This window comes from Balearica regulorum, chromosome 18 (genome assembly GCF_011004875.1).
Source record: "Balearica regulorum gibbericeps isolate bBalReg1 chromosome 18, bBalReg1.pri, whole genome shotgun sequence".
NCBI lineage: Eukaryota > Metazoa > Chordata > Aves > Gruiformes > Gruidae > Balearica > Balearica regulorum.
The window spans coordinates 10,012,021-10,037,047 of NC_046201.1; the positions used below are offsets into that span (position 1 = coordinate 10,012,021).

At 36.8% G+C, this 25,027-nt stretch overlaps 1 protein-coding gene across 4 annotated transcripts in view; it reads left to right on the plus strand.

Annotated features, from left to right (window-relative positions):
- Positions 1 to 25,027, plus strand: part of FOXK2 (forkhead box K2) — a 51,741-nt gene that overhangs the window by 10,984 nt on the left and 15,730 nt on the right. For all 4 annotated transcript variants that reach the window (XR_012838241.1, XM_075770590.1, XM_075770592.1 and 1 more), the window contains exon 2: positions 22,111 to 22,305. Coding sequence is in view for 3 of the 4 variants with exons in the window: in XM_075770590.1 (XP_075626705.1) it covers positions 22,111 to 22,305 (195 nt within the window). In the remaining variant the exon portion in view is untranslated. The remainder of the gene's footprint in view (positions 1 to 22,110; positions 22,306 to 25,027) is intronic.

Below are 25,027 nucleotides of genomic sequence, written 5' to 3' on the forward strand. Positions count from 1 at the left end.
GAAATAAAAATGGAAAGAAAAAGAAAGATCCAAAATGGTAGAAGACAAGACCAAAAATAATTTCCACTTGCAATGTAATATAAAAATGTTTAAATCCTGAAAGTTCTTGAGACAGCATAGTTTTTGATAAAGGGATATGCTAAGTGTTTGTTTTAAGTTAAAGAGTAATAAAAAGAGGTGAATCTAAGTAGACTGGATGCTGAGATGACTCAGTTGTGTCATGCCTCTGGTTAATAGGTGCTTTCTGGCCCTTTCTTTTAGTCTCTGCATAAATGTGAATACATAGAGAAAACCACTAGAGAAAAGGGTACGAGTTCCTTGGCTGTCAGTCATCTCACAGCAGAGTAGAGAATTAATGTATGGTCTTCATTCTATATGCTAAATCATTGCGTCTCCTGCTTAAAGGTAGACTTTGCTCCGTAGGTCACTAGTCCTCTCCCCAAAAGCCCTTTTATCTCAGAAAGCAGATTTCTCTACAGGTGAGAAAGACAGGTGACTGACTTGAGTTAGTGCAACATTCTGTCATCTATCTGAAATAAAAAATATTTTGAAGTGTAAAAACCTTTCTGTTTTTTACATGTCCTTTATTTCAGGGGGTGCATATATCCTTAGATTTTTTTTCAAGAAATATGTGAATCTGCTGAAGTTGACTATACAGGTAGATCAGGTGCAGTTTGGATTTCCTATGTTGTCTTTTGAGCATCTTTTTAATGTCTGCTTTATAGAATGCAGAAGCATCTCAGAAAAAAGTTGTCATTTGAGAGAGTGCTTTTTCTTACCCTTCTTTATGCAGGATAATAAAACCAGACTGCCATTTAAGGCAAGTGTGTTAGTAGTCAAGAAATAAGGTTACTTGATCCAGCCTTCTAAAACTACTTAGGTAGCAGGCTTGAAAGTAGCTGTGCATTTGCTTCCTGCTCTGATTTAACTGTCTTCTCACTGTCACTCTGAGATTTCTTTCAGAGGGGATAAAGTGAAACATTTAAGAAAAACAAATCATTTGGAGGAGGATCAGATTATAAGAAACTGTGTCCTTCATTTCTAGTGCAGTATTCAGTGGACTTGGATGCTGACAAAAGTTCGTAGGAGTGAATTACTTAAATTATCATCAATCAAAATCCTGTTTATAACTTCCACAGATGTAAGTGTTAAATAATGTATTGAGCAAAGATGTGTTAAAGGAAGCAAGTTATTTCCTTTCCTTACACGTGTGAATATTCTGGGTGTGGCTGCATCAGGTTCAGATAAGATTTCTACTAGGTATTCTGCCTGATCTGTCTTTATATGGTCATTGGTTGATACACTTGTGTTGGGGTAACTAGCTGAAGCACTTTTATGTGTGTGTGTAGATCTGACACGGAATGTTCTTTTATCGAGTGGGTTGATGCTTTGGTCCTTTCTGCCCTTTCATCTTACTAGGTGTGTTTGCTTTTTAGGGGCAGTAGGGGCTGCAAGCCAAATGGTGAACTGTTATGCTGTTCAAATGACATGAAAACATTACTTTGAAGAGTGTGCAATCTATTCTTAAGTAACTTTATGAAAATGACTAGATTGTGTAATAAGATTCTCACAGAATGATGAAATTCATCCTCATGCAGTCCAACTTCCAATGATACTATCAAGAGTTAGAGTACAGCCTTTTTCCTGGCAGTACTTTTGTAGCTACATCACCGAGTTGAAGAATAAATGCAGTAGTTCAAGGTGGTTACCCTCTGCTATGAATGTGGGTTCTGAAATGAATGCAGAACTGAATTCTGAGTTTAGGGTGCGCTCCACAGTTTGTGGTTTATTATAGTATTATTCATTCAGCTTTCTAGATATTGATAATCACTACAAACACTTTGGACCTGGAAACCACAGTGTGTATGTCAGTTGAAATGTTCAGATGACAGGCAGGCACATTTAGCAACACAGGAAAGAGATGCAATAGGTAAAAACCACAGTAGAACTTCAGCTGTTTATCCTCTTGAATTGAAATTCAAGCCTGTTTTTAAAACCTTTTCCTGGTAGTGATCTGTCCATAAAGCTGAGAAATGCAACTAGTCTGTATTATCAGCAAATTCCAGAACCGTTTAACAGCCCTCAAATGCCTTGTGAACCTTGGCAAGACAAAATAACCTTCTGCAGTGAATGGTACAAAGCTGTATCATTTCTTGCCTGTTTCATTACTTAGTTCTCGACTAGCTGCATCCTTTCTCTTTTTTTCTTTCCTCCTGAAGCACTGCTGGCCTCTGAGGAGTGCTGCTGTTGGAGTAGAATCACATAGTGACTTCAGAAGTTCTTGTGAGCTGATTGAACTGCACAAGTTCTTGCGAGTGGTTAAAGCAGAGGAACGGGGTGAGACAGAGGGACCAGTGAGCACCAAGCTGTCAACAAAACAAACTTTTCTGGAAGTGTTTAATTTTTACTTGTTGTCTTTGCTTGAATATCCAATTCTATGAATGTCCAGGCTTTCTGTAACAAAGCTTCCTTCATTATAACTGAGATTGTCACAATTCTGTTGGAACTTTAAAAAAAAATTAATTTTCTTAGCTGTTTTCTGTTTTGAAGCTTTTTCTGTGGGCTCAGGTGCTGTTTTCTCATATAGTAATTTTTCCTTAACTGCATCATAGGATATAGGGAACATTACCTGTTTCACATAAAAAAAAATTGGCACTAATTAAATGTTAAAGAAACTTGTCTGAAGATGAAATGGGAAACCTCTTTCACAGTTGAGAGAAGAATTCAGATCCTTCCACCTGTGTGTTTTTTAAAGATGTAAGTTAAATTCTGAAAACAATTTGTGATCAAGATTTTAAATTTCCCTCATAAATTCTGGGCTGTTGCGAATAGCTTTTACTGTCTACTGCAGTACAGGCAGCCAGAGCAACCATCTGCAAGCACACCCTAGTACACAAATGTTTACTTTTCTGTCAGTAGTGAAATAACCCTGCTTGTTTTATGGTGTGGTTATTCTGAGGTTGGAAGATTGTTGAGCCTGGAAGAGATCACTAACCCCAGCTTGCTACTTAGCTATAAATAAGTTTGGTCTGCTGTGGGCTAGTAAGTACCCAGGAATCTTACGTGAGGTTATTCACTATTATCTAAGGTTATCAACATAATGGGTGTTTTTAAGCCTTTAAAGAAAAGAAGCATGCAAACCATGCAAAAAAAGAAAAAAAACCCAAAAAAAGCAGCATGTGAATGTAAATAATTCAGCCCTCAATCAGAAGGATAAAATTCAATAAAAATTTTAAGTTTGGAGTTAGTGTTTTAAAGTTATTTTGGCTTGGTAGTAGCTGAAGAAAACATTACTCATATTTGTGTATGCATGTTCTTTGTGTTACCTGGAACGCAGCTGAGAAGTGTGCCATAAAATAATTGAACTTCCTCTGAAAAGCCGAAAAGCCTAAAAGCATGATTATATAAAATACAAAGTAACCATAATGTGAGTGTGATTTTTGACTACTTGGACAAATAACAGGATAGTGGACAGGGAGAAGAGACTGAGGAGGGTGTTTCTGAGGAATTGAATTTGATAGTTTAATCAGAAATGTTGGTTGTAAAAATTAGGCTTTTCTACAGTTTTTGAAATTAAGAAAAAAAACCCCCTGCAGTTGTGGAAATGAGCATGGGAGATGGCAATGTAGAAATGTGTTGCCCAAGTCTCCTTTTGTTTGGAGGGACTTGAGAAGGCAGGATGTGTTTTTTGGTAATTTTCATCATACTCTGATTCCATTCTTATACTGAAATGTGTTTATGTCCCTTATCTCTAAAGTAAACTATTGTGTCTGCTACTTTTTCTTTTTGCAACAACATTTGATATTAGTAGAGTTAGGTGGCTTTCTTGTTCTTCCAGTTAAGTTTCTTATCTTGAAGGTCTGAGTAGTTTAGGGTTAATTAATTTCAGATAAATACAAGTAAGTACCAGGGGGGTTGAGTGCCTGTTGCAGTGATGTTGCATTTCAACTTGGAGATCCCTGGGCTCTGATTAAGGAAGTGTTGGTTATTGGACTTGTTACACTAATGCAATTTTGTCCTGCTTATGACTCTTTCGTCTTTGTGGTAGCTACTTGTTCAAACTTTCCCCAGGAGATTTAAAGAAGAGAATATATATGACTGCCCTATGTTTTTATAGGGACGTTTTGTGGTAAATAAATTGCTGACTGAGAACATAGTGACAGTGTCTGATACAAAGAAAGTGAGAAGTTGGGCTGATAATCTTCACTGAGTGAAGGAGACTTTTATTTTTAAATCCGAAAGATCCTTAGATACTTGTATTGTGATGGTTCACACCATGTTTAAGTCATTAGAATAACCCTCTTAAAGATGTTCTAAATGGAGACAGGATTTGACTTGTGTAGGTAATGATTTAATACAAAAATACAAAGGAAAGAAATTGCTCTAGGGGGTTTAAAAGTAAAATACTACAGGATGGGTATTTAAAAGGAAGTAAATAGATCTAATGGTATTTACTGGTTTGAATGCAGAAAGTTGACATGGTCAGAAATTAGCTTACAGTAGTGAGGGTAATCCTTTCTCAAATGATCTCTGTGTGTCAGCTCTAGAAGCAACTTTCTTGGGTAACTGTCACAGAAATGGAAATGACTGTAGAGTGGGGAGGCAGAGCTGACAGTTACAGAAAGCAGGTATTTGAAGTTGCATGTTTGAATTCCAACTGAATTCCCCCCCCCCCCCCCCCCCCCCCCCCCCCCCCATGTTTTGGAGGTTTAAAACTACACCATTGCATTTAATTGTCAGCTGGGCAACGGGCTGCATCGTGTTATATATTGCTGTGTTTGAGACTGTGAATGCATAGAGAGGTTGTGCATAACTTCAAAGAATGTTGCTGTTCTGAAGTTTAAATGCATGCACATATAATCTGTAGCATGGATCCAAGCAGAAAACTGCCTCTAAGAATCAGAGATACTACAATAGTCATTTTGTATAATCTTACATAAACTGAGTTTATTGGCTTTAAAAGTTGCTTCACACTACCACTGGTTATATTTAATATAAGCTCTTCAAATAAGTTAGTGCCAAGCAAAGCATTGTTTGGAGTATGGAGAAATAACCTGCAAGCCAAAATTAGCATGTATTCATTTTGAGTGGTGTGCATTTCGTCAGGGCTGCCCAGATCATGTCGTCCCTGAAGGCAGCGCATTTCAAATTTAAATGTTTAAGCTATTACAACATGGAACATGCTGGTGAATGGTGCCAATAACATACGCCAAACATATGACCAGCACATGCCCCCTCTTCAGCGTAGGCCATTAATTATTTAGTTTGTGTTCCAAGCTGTTTATTTTTGAGAGGTTTTTTTTCCCTCTGTCAGTGTCAAGCACTGAGCCTTTTGTTTCCTTTTTTTTCCTCCCTTTTTTTTTTTTTCCCCACTGTTGCTATTGATTCTGTATTTCTAAAATTTTCTGCTGTGTTTACCATCACCGCCACCACTATTTTGTGCTAGTTCTTTCAGGATGCAGTCCTTGGTATCTCATGTGGTAGTGTCATTGAAACTGTGGAGACTAGTGTGATTATTTTCAACTTGAAATTAAGAGATAAAATTGCCTTATACTTAATCTTTTGGGACTTGGTCTATATTCATTAGTTAGCGGTGATACCTATTCTTTGTGTAAAATTTTTACTGTTGTGTTTAACATCTGTGAAATAGCAGGTGTTTTCCCTCATCCCTTGTCACCTTTAGTTAGATAAATGGTGTTAAGCATACACTCCATAGGACTGTTCTGATCTTTAAAACCATTTTTGATCACAGCTCAAGTTCACAAACTTCTTGTGACTCTTCAGTTGCAGCAACTTTGTGCTTTGGATACTGGTACAGAACGTCTGAGTGAGCACTGATTAGGACTGACAGTCTGGGGAGCACTGGGGAGCAACAGTAAATAAAACTTTAATGTACATATAAATACATTGTATCTTTGCAGTGCCTCTTATAAGGTTTTAGGGAGTATTACCTCTCTGATGGGGTCAGGCTTGACAGAGAATTAATTTGACTTGGTGAGCTTTTCAGAATGTAGTGTATCACCTCTAATTATTTTTGTGTGCAGTCAGTAACATGTTTAACATTGCATATTTCTTTGTATAGGTTATTACTAATTCAGTTTTCTCCTGAAACAGTGCATTGAATTAAATGATACACTCTTACAGAAGGCTTTTGCTTCTCATATTAAGCGTATTGGTAAACTTTATTTTTTTTCCAAGCATTTGCAGTAATTGAAAGTATCTTTCTCCTTGTTCCTGTTTTTAAAAGAGATTTTTTGTAATCTTCACATTAGATTTATACAGTAGTACAGTTTTATTACAACATGAACAGCACTCACATCTCACTGTTTTAAGCATACCTGTATATAAGGTTCAGGCTGTGAAGATAAACTGTAACTAACCTTTTGGTTTCAAGGTTAGTTGAAACAAGCTAATTGGGAGTTAGAGCTGAAAGAACCACCCTGTTCTGTCCTGTATGTTAGCTCTGGTGTTCACATTGTGTGCTTAAGTCAGATTAGTTTACTAGTAGGCCTGAAAAACAATCCCTTAGAAGAGGAGGAGACAGGCAGGCTCGGGATTAGTTTTCTGTCCAGTCAGAAGTGCAGTTTTTTCCATTACCAGATGGGAAGAAATTAATAAGATTCATAAAGTGTCTTCAGAATATCTTACGTAGCAGTTTTATCGGCATTTGAGCTGATCTAAAAGTTCTCTGTCCTTGAAAGGTTTTGGTTGTTCTTTCTAATTCCTGATCCTGGCTCCAGCATTCAGCTGGCCCCTTTCACTGGCTCTGGCACTGTTAAGTCCCCTGTTAGCTGGTTCTCTCACTAGCCCCAGAGAATACTATTTTCCTCTTAAAAATTTTGTTTTGCTGGGTTAGTCAATGCTGCAGTAGTGAGCTGAATCAGTTCACTGAGGGTCCTAACAAGCCATACACTTAGCAAAAAAGTCCCTGGTCTCCTACTCCATGGGCAAAAAAAGCTACATAATGTTTCTGGACACTTGTTCTGCAAGGAGTGTAAGCTCGTAGTCAGAGATGCTATCCACATACCTCAGAAGAAGAAAGAAAAAAGAAAATAAAAGGTGACCACCGTGGACAGTGAAGTTGGACAGGAAAAGCAACAAAACTGCGCTTGTACTATTTTTAGTAGTTTCCAAAATGTTCGTATGATTGATGGTCCTCATTTTGCACTTCACCACAGAAATATCTTCAAACACAGATATTTGATAACTAGCTTATGGTAGTCTCTGTTAAGCTTTGTGTTGTGTTTTTTGAGCAGTAACGAAGTGTTCAAGAGTTTCATACCACATTTCAAGCTTTCTGCGTCCGATGATGGTGTCCTGTCTCATTGCCTTTGCAGTTCTTACGGAAGAGTCACTGAATCTTGTAACACTTTCATATAAACTGACTCTTGTTTTCTCAGGAGAGAGAGCAAAACTGATTGTAAGATATAATTTTGTAACTGAACTAATTAGTGCTCTTGAGGTCTTCGTGATGTGGTTCCTGATGATGATTAAAGGATCAGTAGATTAAAAATACCTAGTGAACTTTTTTGACTCTTTCTAAAAATGATGACAAACTTATGCATTAAAGTTAACATTTAATGAAAAATTTGTAGTATGTGGAGAAAAAAAATCTTGAATCTTTCTTCTTTGGGAGAAGGATGTTAAAACTATAGTTTTATACAGATTGTTTTTAATCATCTAAGGTGTCAATTATCTTATTTTTTAGCTTTTCTGACTTAAAGCCTGTACATTGTTCTCTATGTACTGGAAAAGTGTACATGTTATCAAAGTATGGATAAGGCCATTGTCATGCCCTCTAGAATTGTTAAAATGTCTCTTAGATCTTCATATTTTAATCTTTCTTCTCTTCTCCATTTTTGCTTTGATTTTTTTAAATAGAATTTAAAACTAGAAATGTTAGTCTTTTCCAGATGAGTGTTTTTAAGATCATAAAATAATTTGATATATGAGTTAAAAATGAGGGAAATAGGCTCCAAATAGTAGTAGTATTTGTCGCTACTTCTGTATTTATAACAACTTTAACTTAGGGGCCACCTTGGATATTATGGTAAATGCCACATTTTTATGATGCTTCCTGTACTAACATACGGATTTAAAAAAAAATCAAGATAAAAGGGTTTTTTTGTCATAATTGGAGAAGTATAGTATAGTGCTTTCCACATATGTTGAAATTAGGAAATGCTTTCTGTAGCTAGGGATTAACATCTCATTTCAACATAATACATCTTTCTGCAAATCTGAATCTTTCAAATATTGGTTGGTTTTCAAGTCTAAATAGAAACATGTTAATTTAAGTATTGTGAAAGTTAGCATCTGCAGTTCTTTTTTATGCAGTAGCCTATGCATGGAACTCATTTGCACCTTTTCAGCTTTGCTGTACAAGTGGATTCTGCAGCAGAATTTTGAAGAAACCACATGACTGATGAAATTGTTATTAAACATGCAAGCCTCGGTTCAAATTTCACTACCGAAATTTGTGATTTCCTAACAATCGGTACTTATGCATGACAGAAATTAAATAGTTACAGCAAATAGTTTTCTGATACAGGGAAGGTCCAGCAGATAGATATGTGGGGAGTTATTAATCAGTAATTTGGAGGCTTTTTTGTATGACATTTTTGACAGCTCCATTCAGTGAAGAATGGTGCTCAGTTGAGAAGGTGGAGAAGCCTAAGTTGAACAAATGTCGCTTTCCTTTTGAGGGAAGTGAAAGTAAGACACATTGCTTTATGTGTCTATATCTATCTAGGAAAACTTTGCAAATTTCTGCTCATTGAGGGAATTCTAATTGTTTGAGCAGTTCAGCTCTGTAGCTGTACAAGAACCTGTTTGAAGTTGATTGCAGCTTGCTTTTTTCAGCATTTTAAAGCATTTTATAAACTTAAATGTAATAATTTGGCTGCACAGGAGGAAGAGAAGACTGGACTCAACATTAATCTTTATTGTGGAAGACTTTAATATTGTGTCAGTTACTACGTACCAAGTTGGTTTGGCTCAAGTGTATCTCAAAGAAAGACCAGAGTTTAAAGCAGAATGATGTAGAGTGAAATAGTGAGTTACGTACTGGGACCAGTTTTTTCCATTTTGATGTTCTTTTTTTTAGAAAATTTAGTGGTCTGGAAAAGTTAAATCACAGAATAATAATTTTTAAAAGGTCTGGAATTTGAAGCTAAACCAAAAGAAACCACTCTTAAGACATGGTTGGTTTAGTATCAGAAAATAACAGATTGGGTTTGGTTTACACAGCAAACTACATGCTTTTTGTTGTTACCCTCCCATGGAGCGTTCTTTGTTGTATGGGATCGATCCAGTTACTGTGAACTCTGCTGCCTGTCTGTAGGAATGCAGTTAAAGTAAAAACAAGTTGAATAGTGTATAGCAATGCACCTTATTTAAATAGGACAAGAAATGAAAAGTGAAGATGGTACTTGCCGTATATTTCTCTCTCCAAAATAGTTCGATTATTGCAAAAAAATGTAGTAATCTGGCTTTTTTTTGGCGAGTGAAAGTTCTTGCAATTTCATTACATTGGTATAGGGCAATGTAGGAGTATGATTAATTAAAGATAGCAGGTGTAACATAGATAAACAAAATTAAAGTAAGTACCTCAGTATTGCAAATGGGTAGGACCTACTCTTCAGCACCTCCAGCTTTGTGTTGCTGGGATGTTTGCAAGTTCTTCTGCGCTGGTACAAGTAACAGACATGAATGAGTAACAGTTTTAGTCGCTTGACAACTATTAGTCATCTTGGATAAGGAACTCTTATTTATTACTAAAGGAAAGCATATGAAGAGTGCTTTTCCCCAGATATTTTTCAATATTTAGGATATAAATTTTAGCTTTTTCTAATTTGTTTTTGTTTTTAAACTACTTGAAATACTGTTTTAATTTTTTTCTGTTTGGTAATGGAAAAAGTAGTCCTGCTTCTCATAGATGCATAGAAAATGATATTTGTGTAGCTTAATATCTTCAAATTCTTCAGTATATAACTGTATAGATTTTAATTGGAATGTATGCATTTAATGTGCAGATTTCATGGTGTAATAGTAAAGGGCTGGTGGAAGGAAAATTCCTTTAGCTCTGGTTGGGAGGACATGATATATTGCTTAAGATACATGTGCATGTTCTACTTTTTGCCATGTAGGCTTCACAGCCACTACTTTTTTGTTCCTTAAGCAGCTACTCCTGTGCAACAAACTGGTTGAAATACTTCAGTGTTATTTAATTAAATAGTCTCCATTTTATTGAAGATGTGTGCTTCACCTGGTGTTCTGGCTCTTAAAGTGGTTGTAGGAGAAGGAAGACTTAAGTGATGATCCAGTGGTTTAAACAAAGATTGAGTGTTGGGGAAAAATATGTTCTGTCCCCAGCTCTGTTGCACGCTTGCCAAAATGACTTGGCCAAGTCACAAATCTGTTTAATCTGTTCTTAAAAATGGGGATAATACTTCATGGGCGGAGGCAGGGGGAGATGATGAAATTCAGTGCTCTTTTCTAGCACTTTTTATCAGGAGTTATGCCTTGCCTTTTAAAATTAATTCCTTGGGTTTTGAAGTGGCTTTGTCTGCAGTGTACACACCTTAGTTCTCTCCCTTTCCGACTTGCCTCCACTCTCCCTGTTTTTGAGGACTATTGGATCTGTTTTTGCCAGAGCTCCGTACTTTCTTACATACACTGTTCTGTGTGAATGCTGCTATCCCTAAACTTCGGTGTGCCTAGGAGTGCAAAGAACATTGGATCTAATGTGTCGTGCTGGTGTGTGTTCAATACTTCAGTGTTTTCTAATGAAAGATGTTACAGAAATGCAGAGCAGTGTGGTTTTTTCAATTGTAGTTGAGATCTTGAAAGTAGTATGTATGGGAACATATAAAGGTCTTAGCTGTTTATTAATACATGATACATAATTGCCATTACTCTGACAATTTTTTATACTTAGTGTAGTTTCTAGTATGTGTACGTCTTTAGAGCAGTACAAGTTTTTTGAGGAATACTTGACTTAAGTGGCCATAATCCATTCTGTTAACAGTATCTGCAGTCAAAATACTGACTTTCTTGGTCAGGCTAAAGTGTCCCAAGTTCACCAAACTTTATTCTGTTGAAAAGCATTGAATATGTACTCTTGTTTACAAATGGAGTTCAGCACTTTCTTTTGTGACTAGTAACTTCTGGAAGCTTATTCTTCTGTATTAGTGGAAATTTTAACCTTTGAAAGAGAATGGTTAGAATAGTCGCTTAATAAAACATTTTTTATGTAGTAAGTACAACACAGCTTCCAAATCAAGGTGTCACGGTGGTTTTACTTTACCTTTTTGAAGAGAGATTAGACCTTGAGATGACTTAAACTTAGTAAACCCAGCAAAGCTCTACATTTTGGCTAGACGTGTTTTCTGCTGAGTTAGTAAATTAGCTGGTGATATCAGCGGCTCCTGGTAGCAGGTAGTCGGAGTGTGGCTGGGGACCGAACTGGTGCGAGAGGCAGGAAAGAGCCTATCCCACTTGGCAGTGCTGAGCTGTCACTTTGCTGTATCCTATGAAACCATCCCCAAGACCAGGCTTTTATTCCTAAGAGTTGGTACCTATGCTTCAGGAATCTTGGCTTATATTTTTCATTACTTTTCTAGATGTTGTTTGCAGTGGGTTCCATTTTGCTTACTATTGGGATGTATGTGTGTGTGAGAGTGTGTGTGTGTGTCTACACCTAGACTCCCTTTAAATTCCATGAAAACCAGGCATCCCTAGACCTGATTTCTCCAAACCAATCTAGGCTTTTCCCTTCTATTGGATGTATGCCATTCAGTGTCTGTTATTTTCACTCACTATAAAGACAGATGACTAACACAGACACAGGTTTACACTTGCGTGCTATACCCTTTCCTTTTCCTTACTGTTATTCCTTTATCGTTACAGTGACAATAGTTAATGTACATTCTGATGAAGACTTGTATTTAGTCTATTTTTTTTATTCCTGGACATACTTCCACTTGTGTGGCTGACTTGTTAAATCACGTTTGTTATTTTCATTCATTTTTATCCTTCTGCACTTTACTGCTGCCCCTTACAACTGCTGATGATTTGAGAACTTGGCATGGTCTTAGAAGAGTAGCTCAAGAGGAGTGCTTCTTGAGGAATATTTTCCAATAACAATGTGTTTGTTGTACATTAAATAGTTGTTTTGCTTTGTGGCCTTTCAGACTCTTTGGGGTCTTGATTGGTTCTTGAGTGCCCACACAAGTGATTAAAGAAAGTAAGTTTGTGTATGCTGTGGAGCAGTCCACGCATACAAAATTTCAAGAGAGTTTGCACCTTCACTAGAAAAGTGTTAGAAATTCACAAATAGAAGAATTGAAGACTGGTTTGAACAAACATTCTGCAGAGTACAGTTGGTTAAAAAAATTGAGAATATAATATAAAATCTTGATTTCTGTTGAGATACCTAGCCTAGCAACATCACCAAAGTGAAGCAAGTATGGAATGGCTCTTGGACATCAAACACCTTTAGGTAGGTAATTGTGGAATGTAATTAATGCCCATAGCTTTTTGAGAGGAGTCTGAAAAAGTCTGTTCTTTGACCAGACAGGCAGATTTAAGGGGGAAATTAAACACTGCTGTCTACTCAGAATTAGAGTTGGTAGGAAGCAGTTTTTGTCACTCTTCAATGGCCTGAGTTAGTCATGGATTTCTGTGTGAAATAAAAGGACTGTTCTTCTCTTGGATGCAGAGTTCTGTCTTGAAAAGCCCATCTGAAATTAACTCTGCTTCCTTGATTCAGGAATAGTGTTTTTCTCTGTGAAGCCTTGCCTCTGTGGGTAGCTGTTCTTTTGGTAATGATTAGGGAGTTTTGGCATAATTTTGCAATAGAATGCAAGTCTCTGATGAGGTAATAAGTCTTTTGTTACTAAAGTAAATGTGTGAGTCATAAGTGCTTTTTTTATGATTATGCTTGCGTCAAAACACATCATGACAGCACTTGTTCACTGTACTTCCCCCTACTGTTTTAATTGTAAGGAACAGTAAAATGCCAAGTGCTGTATGTTTGGCTCTAAGCAGTTTTGTTTGGTTTGCTGATAGCTTTTTATTTAGCACTGAATAATATTATAACTTCAGTGTTTCTGTATGAACTTTTGCATCCTGGTGAGTCCCCCATAACTGAGGGTAAAATGCCAGGCACCTCTGTAACTAGCTAACTTGCTAATACAGCATATAGTGGTTTTGGTTTGTCTACTTCAGCTCAGCTATGATTGTAAATTGTATGCGTTATGAAGAATTTTTGAATGGTATTTACTGTCGTGGTGGAAGTTTGAGCTTGCATATTTGATAATTGGAAACCATTGTTAAATGCAGTTATCTGGAAGGAAGAAGAAATGATGATTGATTTTTACTTTCCTGTTGCAAGTGTTTTGTTTCTGTTTTTTAAACAGGAAACTATTGTATTATAGAGTTATGTATGCTCTGTTGGGACTTGAAACAGCTATTTGAAATTTATGAAACATAGAGGCATACAATCTTTTGGACAAATTTTAATTTGTTTTTATAGTTCAGAACAAAATTTAGGGATAGAGACCACACAACCTGACTCTGCGTATGGCTTTTGTGTACAGAGATGCTAAATACCCGAAAACGCAGTGTTTCCATAGGCGGAGCTTCTTTTGTATTCACAGGCTGGGGAGCCTCAAATTCCAGAGGCATTACATGAGCAGTTTTAATGAATTAGTGTCTGGTTTTCCTGCAGCAGATGTGACAAGCAGCTTTATAAGCTGCTTCCCATCGATCGCTGTTTTCCAGCTCTTTTGTGTCTTTCTTTTGCTTAGAGAAAAGCCACGAAGAGCTTGGTTTCTACAGTAACTGCTGCCTACATTCTTGCCTGCAGGCCAATTTCTTTCTCCGCTCCTGCAGCCTGTGCAGGGCTACTGTATTGAATTGCTTTAGGTTTTGAGGTTGTTTTCTTCCCCCCCCCCCTTCCTTGCTGGTTTAAATACTTTACCCTTTAAGAAAAGAGGAGAATGCAGTGGGTATTTGTGAATATGAGATATGTCTTTTTAATTAGCCATAGCACATTTCCATGACTGTAGGATAACCTAAATGTTTTTGCTAATGATCAATACCAATATTTGTGTGGTTGGTATATAAAGAAAATGAAATGTCTGACTGCTAAAACAAGAACCTTTGAAAATTTGTAATAGCACTTTTGTTAATGCTTGTTCCTGTAGCATAATAATGCAGGGGAGAGGGGTGAGATCAGCTTTAAGTTGTTAATAGAATCATTTACATTTGCAGCAAAATTTGCTGTAGTTGAACAACTTCAGGAGACTTCTTTTTCAGTTCTCTGATGCTCTTAGAGAAACTGTTGTGAACACAGGGTTAAAAACGCATTGTTTCTTACGAAGTTAGCTTTCTAAGTGGGAAGGAGGAATTCAACACCATTTCAGAGAAGAACATGTGTTTATTACTCAGTTTGTATTTGCTGCTAGTGGTTCAGGAATGTTGCTGTTGTCGTCATCAGTATTCTGTTGTCATAGGATCATTTTTTGACGCAGACAGGCTTGTTCCAGATCCTTCTGAAAGCGGGTTAGCACCATTCCTGTAATGAATACCAACAACTTCACGTACTTCCTATGCACTCGCTAAGACATGAGTGGGGAAGTATGTAACCTAGGTTTCCTATGGGGGAGCCATTCATTTACAACTAGATCATATTCCCAGCCTTTGCTTAGAATTTGCTAAAAGTGTTTTGTTGGCCAACTTGAATTAATATGAGGCTACAGCAATATTTCATCACTTCTGATGATGCATAGATCTTTGCTTTTGAATCTTAAGACATCTGAGTGTATAGATAAATCAGTGATTTTTTTCTTCAGGGTGCTTTTTCATACTGCTTTATGTCACTGTGTAGCCAGTGATGGCACGCCTGAAAACACACACACATACTTGTGAAAAGTACGCCTAGTGCTCAGAATAAAAAGTCTAATTGCTGGCTTTAGAATCTGAGGTTGTTTTGTTCCTTATGGTATTGGAGGTCAAGCTTGCTATAGAGCCCTCGCATTTTCTGTTTGTGGAGGACATGCTTTGCCACTATTGATCTTTGGTCAACAGAAATCAATTGCAAAGGATACAGAGAATTAAGGGAAGCACACATGAGTCATGATTCACTCCCCAGAGGAAAAAGCTGCCACTTTTTAAAGGGTGGTTGCTTTTTGGGTAACCTCTAGAAGTGTCCTGACTAGTAATGGCCAAACATAATTGAATGTAAATTTATGGTAAATTAGCCAAATCAAGGCTTAGTTTAAAACCGTGGAGGCAGGGAGGAGGAGGAATCCATCCTAACACAATGTGTATGTATACATGTACTTGTAGGAAGTGATGCTGTGTTCCTGCTGGGGTAGTTTCTCACATTGCTGCACAGGGTGTGGTCAACTGCAAGCAGAAGAGTATTAAAAACTTCCTTTTAAAAAAAGCTAGTAGATGAGTTGGGCTTTGTTTCTTTAATATAAATTTTAGAAGTAAATGTTTTTTATTCCCCCAGTGTCCCGTGTCTCCCCCCCCCGCCGCCCCGTTGATAGGGAGAAGTGGATACTCCTTTCTTCTATTACCAACAATATAGAAAGTTCTACAAACGTAATGTTAATGCTAAAATTTTTGACTGGAGCACAAAGTTGTACCTCATGTAGATGAACAAGGAGCTATATAAAAAAATTGCCCATCAAGAAAGTTCTCTCTGTTTTGGACAATAAGAAAATAATTATAGTCTGATTAGTAATATAATATACTGGATCACCCTTTTTCAGTGTATCCATTATAAAATTTCCTATACTTTTAGCATTTTTTCTTATTACGAGTTAGTTTTACAGTAGCATTTTTTAATGTTATCCTAGAAAAGATTTTAAAAACCAAATCTCTGAACAGTTGTGTTTAAATAGTCAAGGAGATGTTTACTACAAAAAATGGTGTATTTTTTTCTAATAAACTATACTTCATTAGTAAACATTTAGTGCTGGGAGGTTTCAGGCGGCTATTTAATATTGTAACTATTTGGATAGATTTATCTATCTACCTTCATTATTAGTTTGGAAACCCAGATTTTTAGCTGTTGGGTACTTTAAGGTTATCTTACAATTTCGACTCTACTTTGAAATGGCTCAGTTCAATTTATCTTATTAATAAGTTTTGATTTTGGTGATTCTGTTTGGATCTAAAGATGATGATTCTATTCTGGAAATGGGCTGCAGTATTGACTTGCAGTTCAATTAAACACAGCCCAAAGTCTTAAAAATAAATTCTGGATGTGAATAATTTAGCAAGCCTGCTCTTGGTGTTGAACAATCAGAAACCTTTTGGTATAAAATTCAGAAGAGGAAGTTAGAAAATGCAATTATCTTTCTTTTGGAAAAGGGTAGACTGAGTGAAGGAGCTGCTTTCTCCTTGGTATGGGAAATATTCCTTTTATCCAAGTTACTTGAAAGTAACTTCTGTTATCTCCAAGACATGGAGTTGCATCTCTTCTTGCAGGTTTCCTAGTGTTTTGCATGTGTGAGTTTGATCTGTGAGGAGAACTAAGTTCAGCTTTTTCTTTAGAGATGCGCCTTTTCCTCAGGACATGAAGGCACAATACACACACTTTACGAAGGCGGAAATTATATGTAATTGTACTTTTGAGCTTTTTTTACCTCCATGGTATTACTAGTTTTTTTGTCAAGATTCATCTTTTAAGCCTTGCTTACTTAAAAATTGGTTAAAAAACAATAGCTAGATCTAATTTAATCTATAATTAATTTCCTAATATGCCGTTGTGATAAAATCAACAATAAATGAAGCAGCAAATGGAGAAAAGATGAAATTGTGGTCCTCGTTCCTTCATACTGAAATTTACCCATTAGCAGGAAGTGATAGAAATTGTAATTTCCAAGTACCATGTTCCTATGGACTCTTGAGTGCTGCCCACTTTTGACATGCTGGTCTTAGATTTCATGTACAGATGTTACGTAGAATGATGCAGAGGAAGTGGTACCCTTGTGTGGCTTTCTAACCTTGTCAAATTGGGGGCAGCACTGCTGTTCATCAGTGACCTGGGATGTGGGACAGATAATGCCGGATTGAGGGTGCGGAATGGTTAGTATGCTGGAGGGCAGGGCTGTCAGCTACAGGGATGCTGACAAGCCGGCAGAACCAACGGACAGGAACCGTGTGATGTTCAGCGAAGTCAAACATAAAATCCTGCATCTGGGGTGGGTAAAGGCTGTGAATGACTGACTGGGGAGCAGCTCTGCAGAGGAGGACTGTGGGGTTCTGGAGGAGGGGAGGTTGTACGTGTTTCAGCAATGCACCCTTGTGATGATGGAGGCTGGCCTTGTGCTGGGCAGTAATGGTGTCTGGTTTTGTGCCCCCCATACAAACAAAACTGATGACAAACTGGAGAGGTGAGGGGAGGGCTGCTGAGATGCTTAGAGAACTGGCACATACGGCATAATGAGGAGAGGTTAAAGGACCTCAGGTTTTATCCCCCCCCGCCCCTCCTGGAGAAGCCCAGTGATGGAAGATGGAGCCAGGCTGTGCTGAGAGGCTCACAGTTTGAGGACAAGCAGCTTGTAGCAAGTTGCAACTAAGGAATTGTACCTGGACCAATGAGGAAAAACCCTTTGCTGTTAAGTGGCTAATTACAGGAATGAATTGCCCAACTCTATCCTTGGAAAGCGTCAAAATTTGATTAGACAAAGCCCTGAGCCACCTGGTCTAACTTGGAAGTTAGCCCTGCTTTGAGCAGAAGATTGGGCTAGAGACCTTCAGAGGTCCCTTCCAGTCTCAATTTCTCTGTGGTTCTATCTGAATGATGTAAAAAAATAATTTTTGCTTGACTTTTAAAATACAATTAAATCAAAGGTGGGCCTGGAAATGTGCACTGTAGTATCTTACTGGTGACTTAAGCTTCAAAGTGTGTATGTCTTCTACCAGAAGTATAAATAAATTAATTGGCTGTGAGGATCGTTTTTAATGGAGTGATGGGGAAAGACCACGGGTAGGTAAGTAAGAGGAATTAGAAAAGGGATTAGTTTAAAACTCCCTTCCGTGGAAGGGAAGACATATCTAGAAGTATGGTGATTTCCATGGTTTTTTGTTAGTTTGCCAATCAAAATGGAGGAGGACAAGGAAGTACGAATAGCATCATTTGTCCAATTTCTGTCTTGGTTCTTAAAAGACAGTTAAAATATAATAATTCAAAGGATACTGAGGCACTGAGTGTCGTAGTACGGTATATGTACAGGGAGGAAAATGAATTCCTACTTCTGTGTTTTGGCTCCTCAGATGGAGGCAGGATAGAATTCCTCATTTTCAGTCAGATGGTATTTTCATATAGGCAGAATTACAAGTGTGTAATTAGCTTTTCCCTGCAGTGCAGATAGAACTGCTATGGGGAAGTGAGAAAATATTAGAAATACAGATGTGACAAAACTAGACTTTGCATGTTTTCCCACAAGATACCTGGCACCTTACAAAGTTGCTAAAGTCTTTAGAGGTAGTGCTTGCATCAGCACATCTCTGTTTTGCTGGGAGATGTAGAGATAGTAAGAGTTTTCTAGGGGATAGGTTGAAATGATTTGAGGATGCTTGTCTGTTTTCTAGTAGTCAACCCAGAATGAACTTTTAAAAAAAGATTAGGATCATGAGTTGCATTTTGGTTGTGACACATGTGATGCAGTTTCCTAGATTGTACGCTGTCTGTCCTCCTGTGTGATGCTCTGTAGAAAGTGCAATGCAAGTGCTTGTCATAATCAATAGATGTACAAAATTATCAAAGTGTGGATACTGTGAATAATAGTTGTTTGAAATACATGAAATACAACACCGTCACATCAGTTAAGTAGTGCTGTTTGTTTTCATCACTTAAATACCCAACAGATACCAACTTTTTGTTTCACTTTAAACATGGATGTTTTATAACCATTTGGGTTTAGGAATCTGTTGGATCAATCTTGGTGACTCCATTTGATTTTGAATGGCATCACCCTATAAAAGGAGAATAGTAATTAGTTGAGTAGATGAGGTATAGAGTGGCAGCTGGCAAAACGACTCTTTTTTTCCTTTCCTTTCCTTTCCTTTTTTTTTTTTTTTTAAAGTGGGTTGTATGGATGAGTTTCTTCTATAGCAACTGTCCTGTGGTAGCACATCATGAAGCTATTGTAAACACTTTAAACAGTAAAATCAAATTCAGCTTGCTGTAGACTAAATGTTTGATCAGGTCTCTCCCTCTGGGTCTGCTGTGGTTTTTGTTTAGTTTGTTGTATAACTAAAGAATATGCCAAAACCAACTTGATTCTGATCAAATTAGAACATGTTTCTTACTTGGATTTTGAAAGTAAATGTAATACATTTGCGTTAATGCAATTTATTCAGAAAATCTGTTGGTTAATATACACTTTATTCTGCTTTTTGGCTGAATTCCTGCTATAAAAAATATACTTCCATTTAAAAAATGCCTCTGTTTACAAATATGAATCAATTGACAGATGTAGTCTTCTGATAATATTCAGGTGTTTCCGTGTTCTAACCAGACAGTGATTTGTAAGTATATTGTGTCTTCCTTAATAACGGCATCCTTTCAAGCTCAGCATGTGAAATGATGTAAACTATAACAGTAACACCTTTAGGTTTTAATAGAGTTCCTGACTGTAAGTTGAAAGTTTGTTTGGCACATTTCTAACCTATGCAGTACCTTTGATTAGTCAAAACTCCTGGTTTTGGGGGTGTTTTTTGTTTGTTTGGGTATTTTTCCCCTGAACTTGAGCAACATTAGAGAGCACCACATCTCTGCTATACTTTGAAATCTGTGCTTTAGTCTTATCTGAGTAAGCTGCGCTTACCTTCTTTGCAAAAGATGCCCGCAGGGCAGATATTGCCTTAAGGCAGTGCAATAGTGTAAGAAGGGAGATGTTTTAATATGCGTACTGACATGGAATATTGGAGGAATTGTCGAGTATACATTTTATGTGTTTCCATATTTCGGGTACTTGTGTCTGAGTTGTACAGATCTTCCTCCTCCCCATCCTTACCCTACCCCAGCACTGTAGGACTCTGGTTGCTCATTATTAGGTACTGGGTTTTTTTTTTACTAGGAAATAAGAAATCTAACTAGTGATTGAGCATCTAAAGCTATATCCAGTTGTTCCTGCATTTTTCTTAAGTTGAAATAAGTTTGGTCTGAAAAACATGAAGTTAAATTTGCAGGTATGGAATAGCCTTATAAAATATATAGAACAAGAGACTAAAATTTAAACCTGTCTCTGTGTCAAACATATTGTTGTTCAGTTTCTCACAGGGATTTTTATTTAATCTTTAGCAAAAAGGACGCCTTTGGCTACCCTCTCTGCATACACTTGAGGAGTAGTGTTGTCATTATTGGTGATTAACTGAAATGTGTAGCAAACATTTTTATTAGCAGAACAGTTGAGACCTCTTTCAATTGTCACTAAAACAATATAGGCAAAAAATACTTTCTACTGGAAAAAGCAAAATGGGTTGTTACTGAAGATATTAAAAAACCCCCAAAAAATGTAAAATAAAAAGCACAAACCAACCCAGAAATTGGTCCATTTAACTTTCTTGCTGAAATGCCTGTGCAGTTTTTTGGCATAGATTCTGTTCCTAATTTAGTACATAGAGCGTGTTTCAGAAATAGGTCGTCTGTTAAATTCGGACATGGTCCATACTGAGAAGTAAGACTGAGAGAAAAGGAAGGTCATTGTCGATTCTTTTTCTTTTTCCTCATCCTTGGGTGTGTATTGTAAGAAAAAAGAATCACTGTGGTGCGTGTGGCGAGAAGCATAGTGAAAATCAAATGCCGTCTTTGTTCTATAAATATCCTTAGAATAATTTTAAGAAATAAAACACAAAACTCATGAGAGTTAGTGTTTTTAAGGTTAGTCCGCAGCTGAGTGTTCCTTCCAATTCTTACATCACTTTTATGTTTAATATGTTTTTCCAGAAAAATGATCGCTTTTGTTTACAGTCTCTATCTTGCATTCATAGCTATGTTTCTTAGGCCTGTTCCAGCATGCAGTTGTTTCCTTTCTTTACTAAACTAGATCTACCTAAAAACACTTTAAAAATCCCCACACCTTTTCTAAGGTTTGTTTCTGGGTATTGTGTCATTGGAAAGTCCTTTTCATCATGTGGAAGAGGTGTGTAAATATAATTGTGGGTTTAGTGCTGAGTGTAGTCTAACAGCTTGAAAGAAGAGGTAGTAAAGTTATTTGAACTGTATTTTTATAGATGCTTTTGTTGAGAGAAAATTTTCTTGTTTGCTCAATCTGTTTATTTACTGAGAAGTTATAAATAGCATGTTCAGTTTAATTGGGTTAACTTCCAAATGCTATATACAGAGATGTAGAAAGAAAAATGCTCATAGGTGCATTCATTGTATTTTATTTTCCAAATTTTTTAAACAATTGCACATTGTTAATTTATCATTAGTCTTTAAATTTGGGCATGCGGTCTTTGGTAATTTATGAAAATGGGCAATTTACTGAAATTGGCTCTTAAATTCAACTCTGAAATAAGATATTCTGATGTAGTATGACAACAGCAATACGCTCTGTAAATGATCAGAATTAGGACTCGTGTTTAATAAGTATTTTAAGAGAAAATAAACCAAATCTTTTAATTAGACCTGTCTATGAAACTGAGTACACCTCAAATTGGCCAACATTTATGCTCCTGATTTAATTTTGATATCGTGGACCTACTTGTTCATTTGCTGAATCCGTTCTTTGGCATCATAAAATAATAGCCTTTTGTCTTCAAAATAGTACTTCTTTTAAGCATAGTTGCAAGATCAGGGTGAACCTCAAGAAATTTAGAGACACCACATAAACTGCCCTTGTTACAAAGAATTGCACTTGCTTATGTTTCTTTCCAAATTTTAAAGTTGCTTGCTTGGGGATCCTTTTCTGGTCACATTGATCTTTCTGTATGATCTGTAAAATGAAGATGGTTACAGGTAATTACATAAGATACTGTACCTTTTTATTTTTAAATAAGGTTAGGTGATATGTGCAAGTTAGCAGAAAAATCTTACGTTCTGTAAACAAGTGGCTTATATATTTGTTTTTTACTTTTCAGCTGTACTTTCAGGTTTCCCAGCACAAACATCAAGATAACATTCACAGCTCTGTCCAATGAAAAGAGAGAAAAACAGGAGGCCCCGGAGTCCCCAGTGAAGCCTGTGCAACCCCAGATCTCTCCCTTAACAATAAACATTCCAGACAACATGGCTCACCTGATCAGCCCTCTCCCTTCTCCCACAGGAACTATCAGGTATTTAAACCCTGCAGATTGGATATAAGGCAATGTATGGGTACAGACATCAGACAACTTTCAAATTGTTTTAAGAGTTTTGCTTTTGTCGTAAAAGTCTAGTTGAAGCTTAGCATTACCTGCCTTGGAAAAAAACATCATTCTGCTAACTCCTGAGATAGTTGCATGAGCAGCCTTTAACATTCAAATTTAACATGTTAAATGTGTAACAGTTTACTCAGGAGCCTGGCATTGTTAGAATGGCAAAGGAGCATATAATTTTTCTTGTATTCCACATGATTTAGATTGCTTTTTATTCTTGCATGCTTATGGCAACACTTTAAATGAGATAAGTCTAGATTATACCATTTTTAAACATTCTGATAGTCACTATCTTCCTGAAGTTTATCATCAGAAAAAAAGTTTTTTGGTTATCATTTGTGGAAAATAGACTGATCTCTTACTCCAGAAGATGTGTTGCTGCTTAGTCATTGTTGGAAGTAAACAGACATTTTACTTAAAGTACAATGTAAGATGCAGAATTTAGTGTAAGGAAGTCTTCTGCAGGGGAGGTTAAACTGGGGTTTTTCTTATTTGCTGTGCTGCTTAATTTGGTGATTGTAGCCATTGTCCGACTTGTTATTTGGGACCAAACTCAATTAAACATAAGCAAGCCATCCTTGCAGACTGGTGAAATTGGTTCAGATACAATTTTTAAAATTCATAGAAAGTTCAGGAGCAAATACTTCATTTAAAGGCACTGAAAGCTGTGTTTCAAAGTCACATATGTGCTTTTGAAAGTTTTTTTCTTCCCCTCTCACTTCTGTGTCTTCACTTGAGTGAAGGACTGTTAATGATTGATTTTTAAAAACATAGATCTTGTTAATGAAATTTCAATGTAAGGATAATTGACTTCTTTCATGCCTGCCAAGATCTTGATCTCAATATTGTAGTGTTTAATGAGATTTAAATAAATGGTGAAAGTAGAGAGAAAAGAGATCTAGACTTGACTGTATAACAGGTTTGCTTTCTTATTAAAATTCAGGGAAAACATATCTTGCCCAAGAAATGACAGAACAGTTTATAAATATTTCAGATAATATCATCACCACAGTCTTTGCCTCAGTATGAATTTTGTAATTCTCTTCAGGGCTTTCATGCACCTGTTGAGCATAGTTTATTACAAAAAAAAAAAAGACCACAGTTTTCAGTCTTATTTTGAGAGCAAAGCTTGACAGTTTCTTTTCAAATCATCCTGTTTTGTAGAAGACTTGTAAACTTGCTTTGATTATACCATATGTGTCGCTTTGTCAATATATGCTAAAGTGAGCACAGTAGAGGGATGTTGTCAGTTGATATGTGAAAACATAGAACAGCAGTGACCTATATTTAAAAAAAAAAAATTAGTTACACGTTTTGGCTCTGATCAAGGATTCTTCCATACAACACTTAAAAAATCCATTCTCCCTTGTATAGTATATCACTAGTACCAAATTGTTGGTGGATTTCTTGTGATGTGAAACATGAAGAATTTATATATGTATATATTGCCTAATCTACAGTGCCTGCCTTGTTTCTGAACATAAAAAGGGAGGTAGCAAAAAACTTGAGAGGCCAGACAGACAATCAGAACTTGGCAGATGTAAATTTGTTAAAGCTTTATTGTATAAATCTAAATAACACTCTCTAGCTTTATCTGTTACTCGACAGTTTTGAACCGTAGGTTCACGTTAAGTTAAAGATTGTCTTTGGAGATAAGGCTGGTTCTGGGGGCACAGCAGGCTTTGTCACTCTAATTTTTAGTTAACCTTTTTGGAATTTCTGAGGACTGTGTTGAAATCAGTTACAGTATGAATTGCTGAGAAGTGCGTGTCCTTGTAGAGAACTACCAAATTTTTTTTTTTTGGGCGGGGGAAGGGGACGGACATCACCCACTGACTGTCTCTTTCCTCTTGGCTAAATGGAAATTGTAGAAGACAACTGGCTTTGTGCAGCAGTGGTTCCTGTGGACTGTGCAAGGCAGGGGGACAACCATTAGAAAGATGTTATGGTGAAATTAGACCTAATTTTATCTTTATTTTTCTGTGATGGATAGCAAAATGTGAGGTATCAAGAGCCCCTTCTTTCATTTGTTTGGCACTGTTTGCTTTGTAGCAGTGTATCTGCTCTGTTGGCCTAATACTGTGATAAATTAGACGAGTCAGTGCTGATGCATGTCATTTATAGATAAGTTTGATTTTTATATGTGTATTGTCACATACCTGTAAACAATTAAAATAATGTTGGTTTAGATTTAAATGAGAATCAAAACTTTTTTTCCCTCAATGCTTGCTATATTTTCTCAAATGTGTAAAAATACTGCACAGCAGAGATGATCTTTTTTGAGCAGACTGAATACAAGCATATGGCAGAAATTTCATGCAAGATGTGTTTCTTGTTTCAAATGAGTGTCTTAAAATTTGTGGTTTCTTATGTAGTTAAAGTGGACTTTTCTGTTGGCAAATCTTACACAAGTACAATACAACCTAATAAATCAGTTAATCCTTTTTCCTTTGAGGAGGAAAGCCTGAGCTTCATTTGACAGGTTTCTTCCTGCAGTGATTTTAATTCCCATGGCTGAGTTAGAAAGGCTTGGAAGATGGGGTTTATAATGGAAATACTGACAGACCCTCAACTGTAGTCTAGAAGCTCTGGTAGTGGGCTTTTCTCCAATAAGAGCTTTTTGATTAGACATAATGTGGTG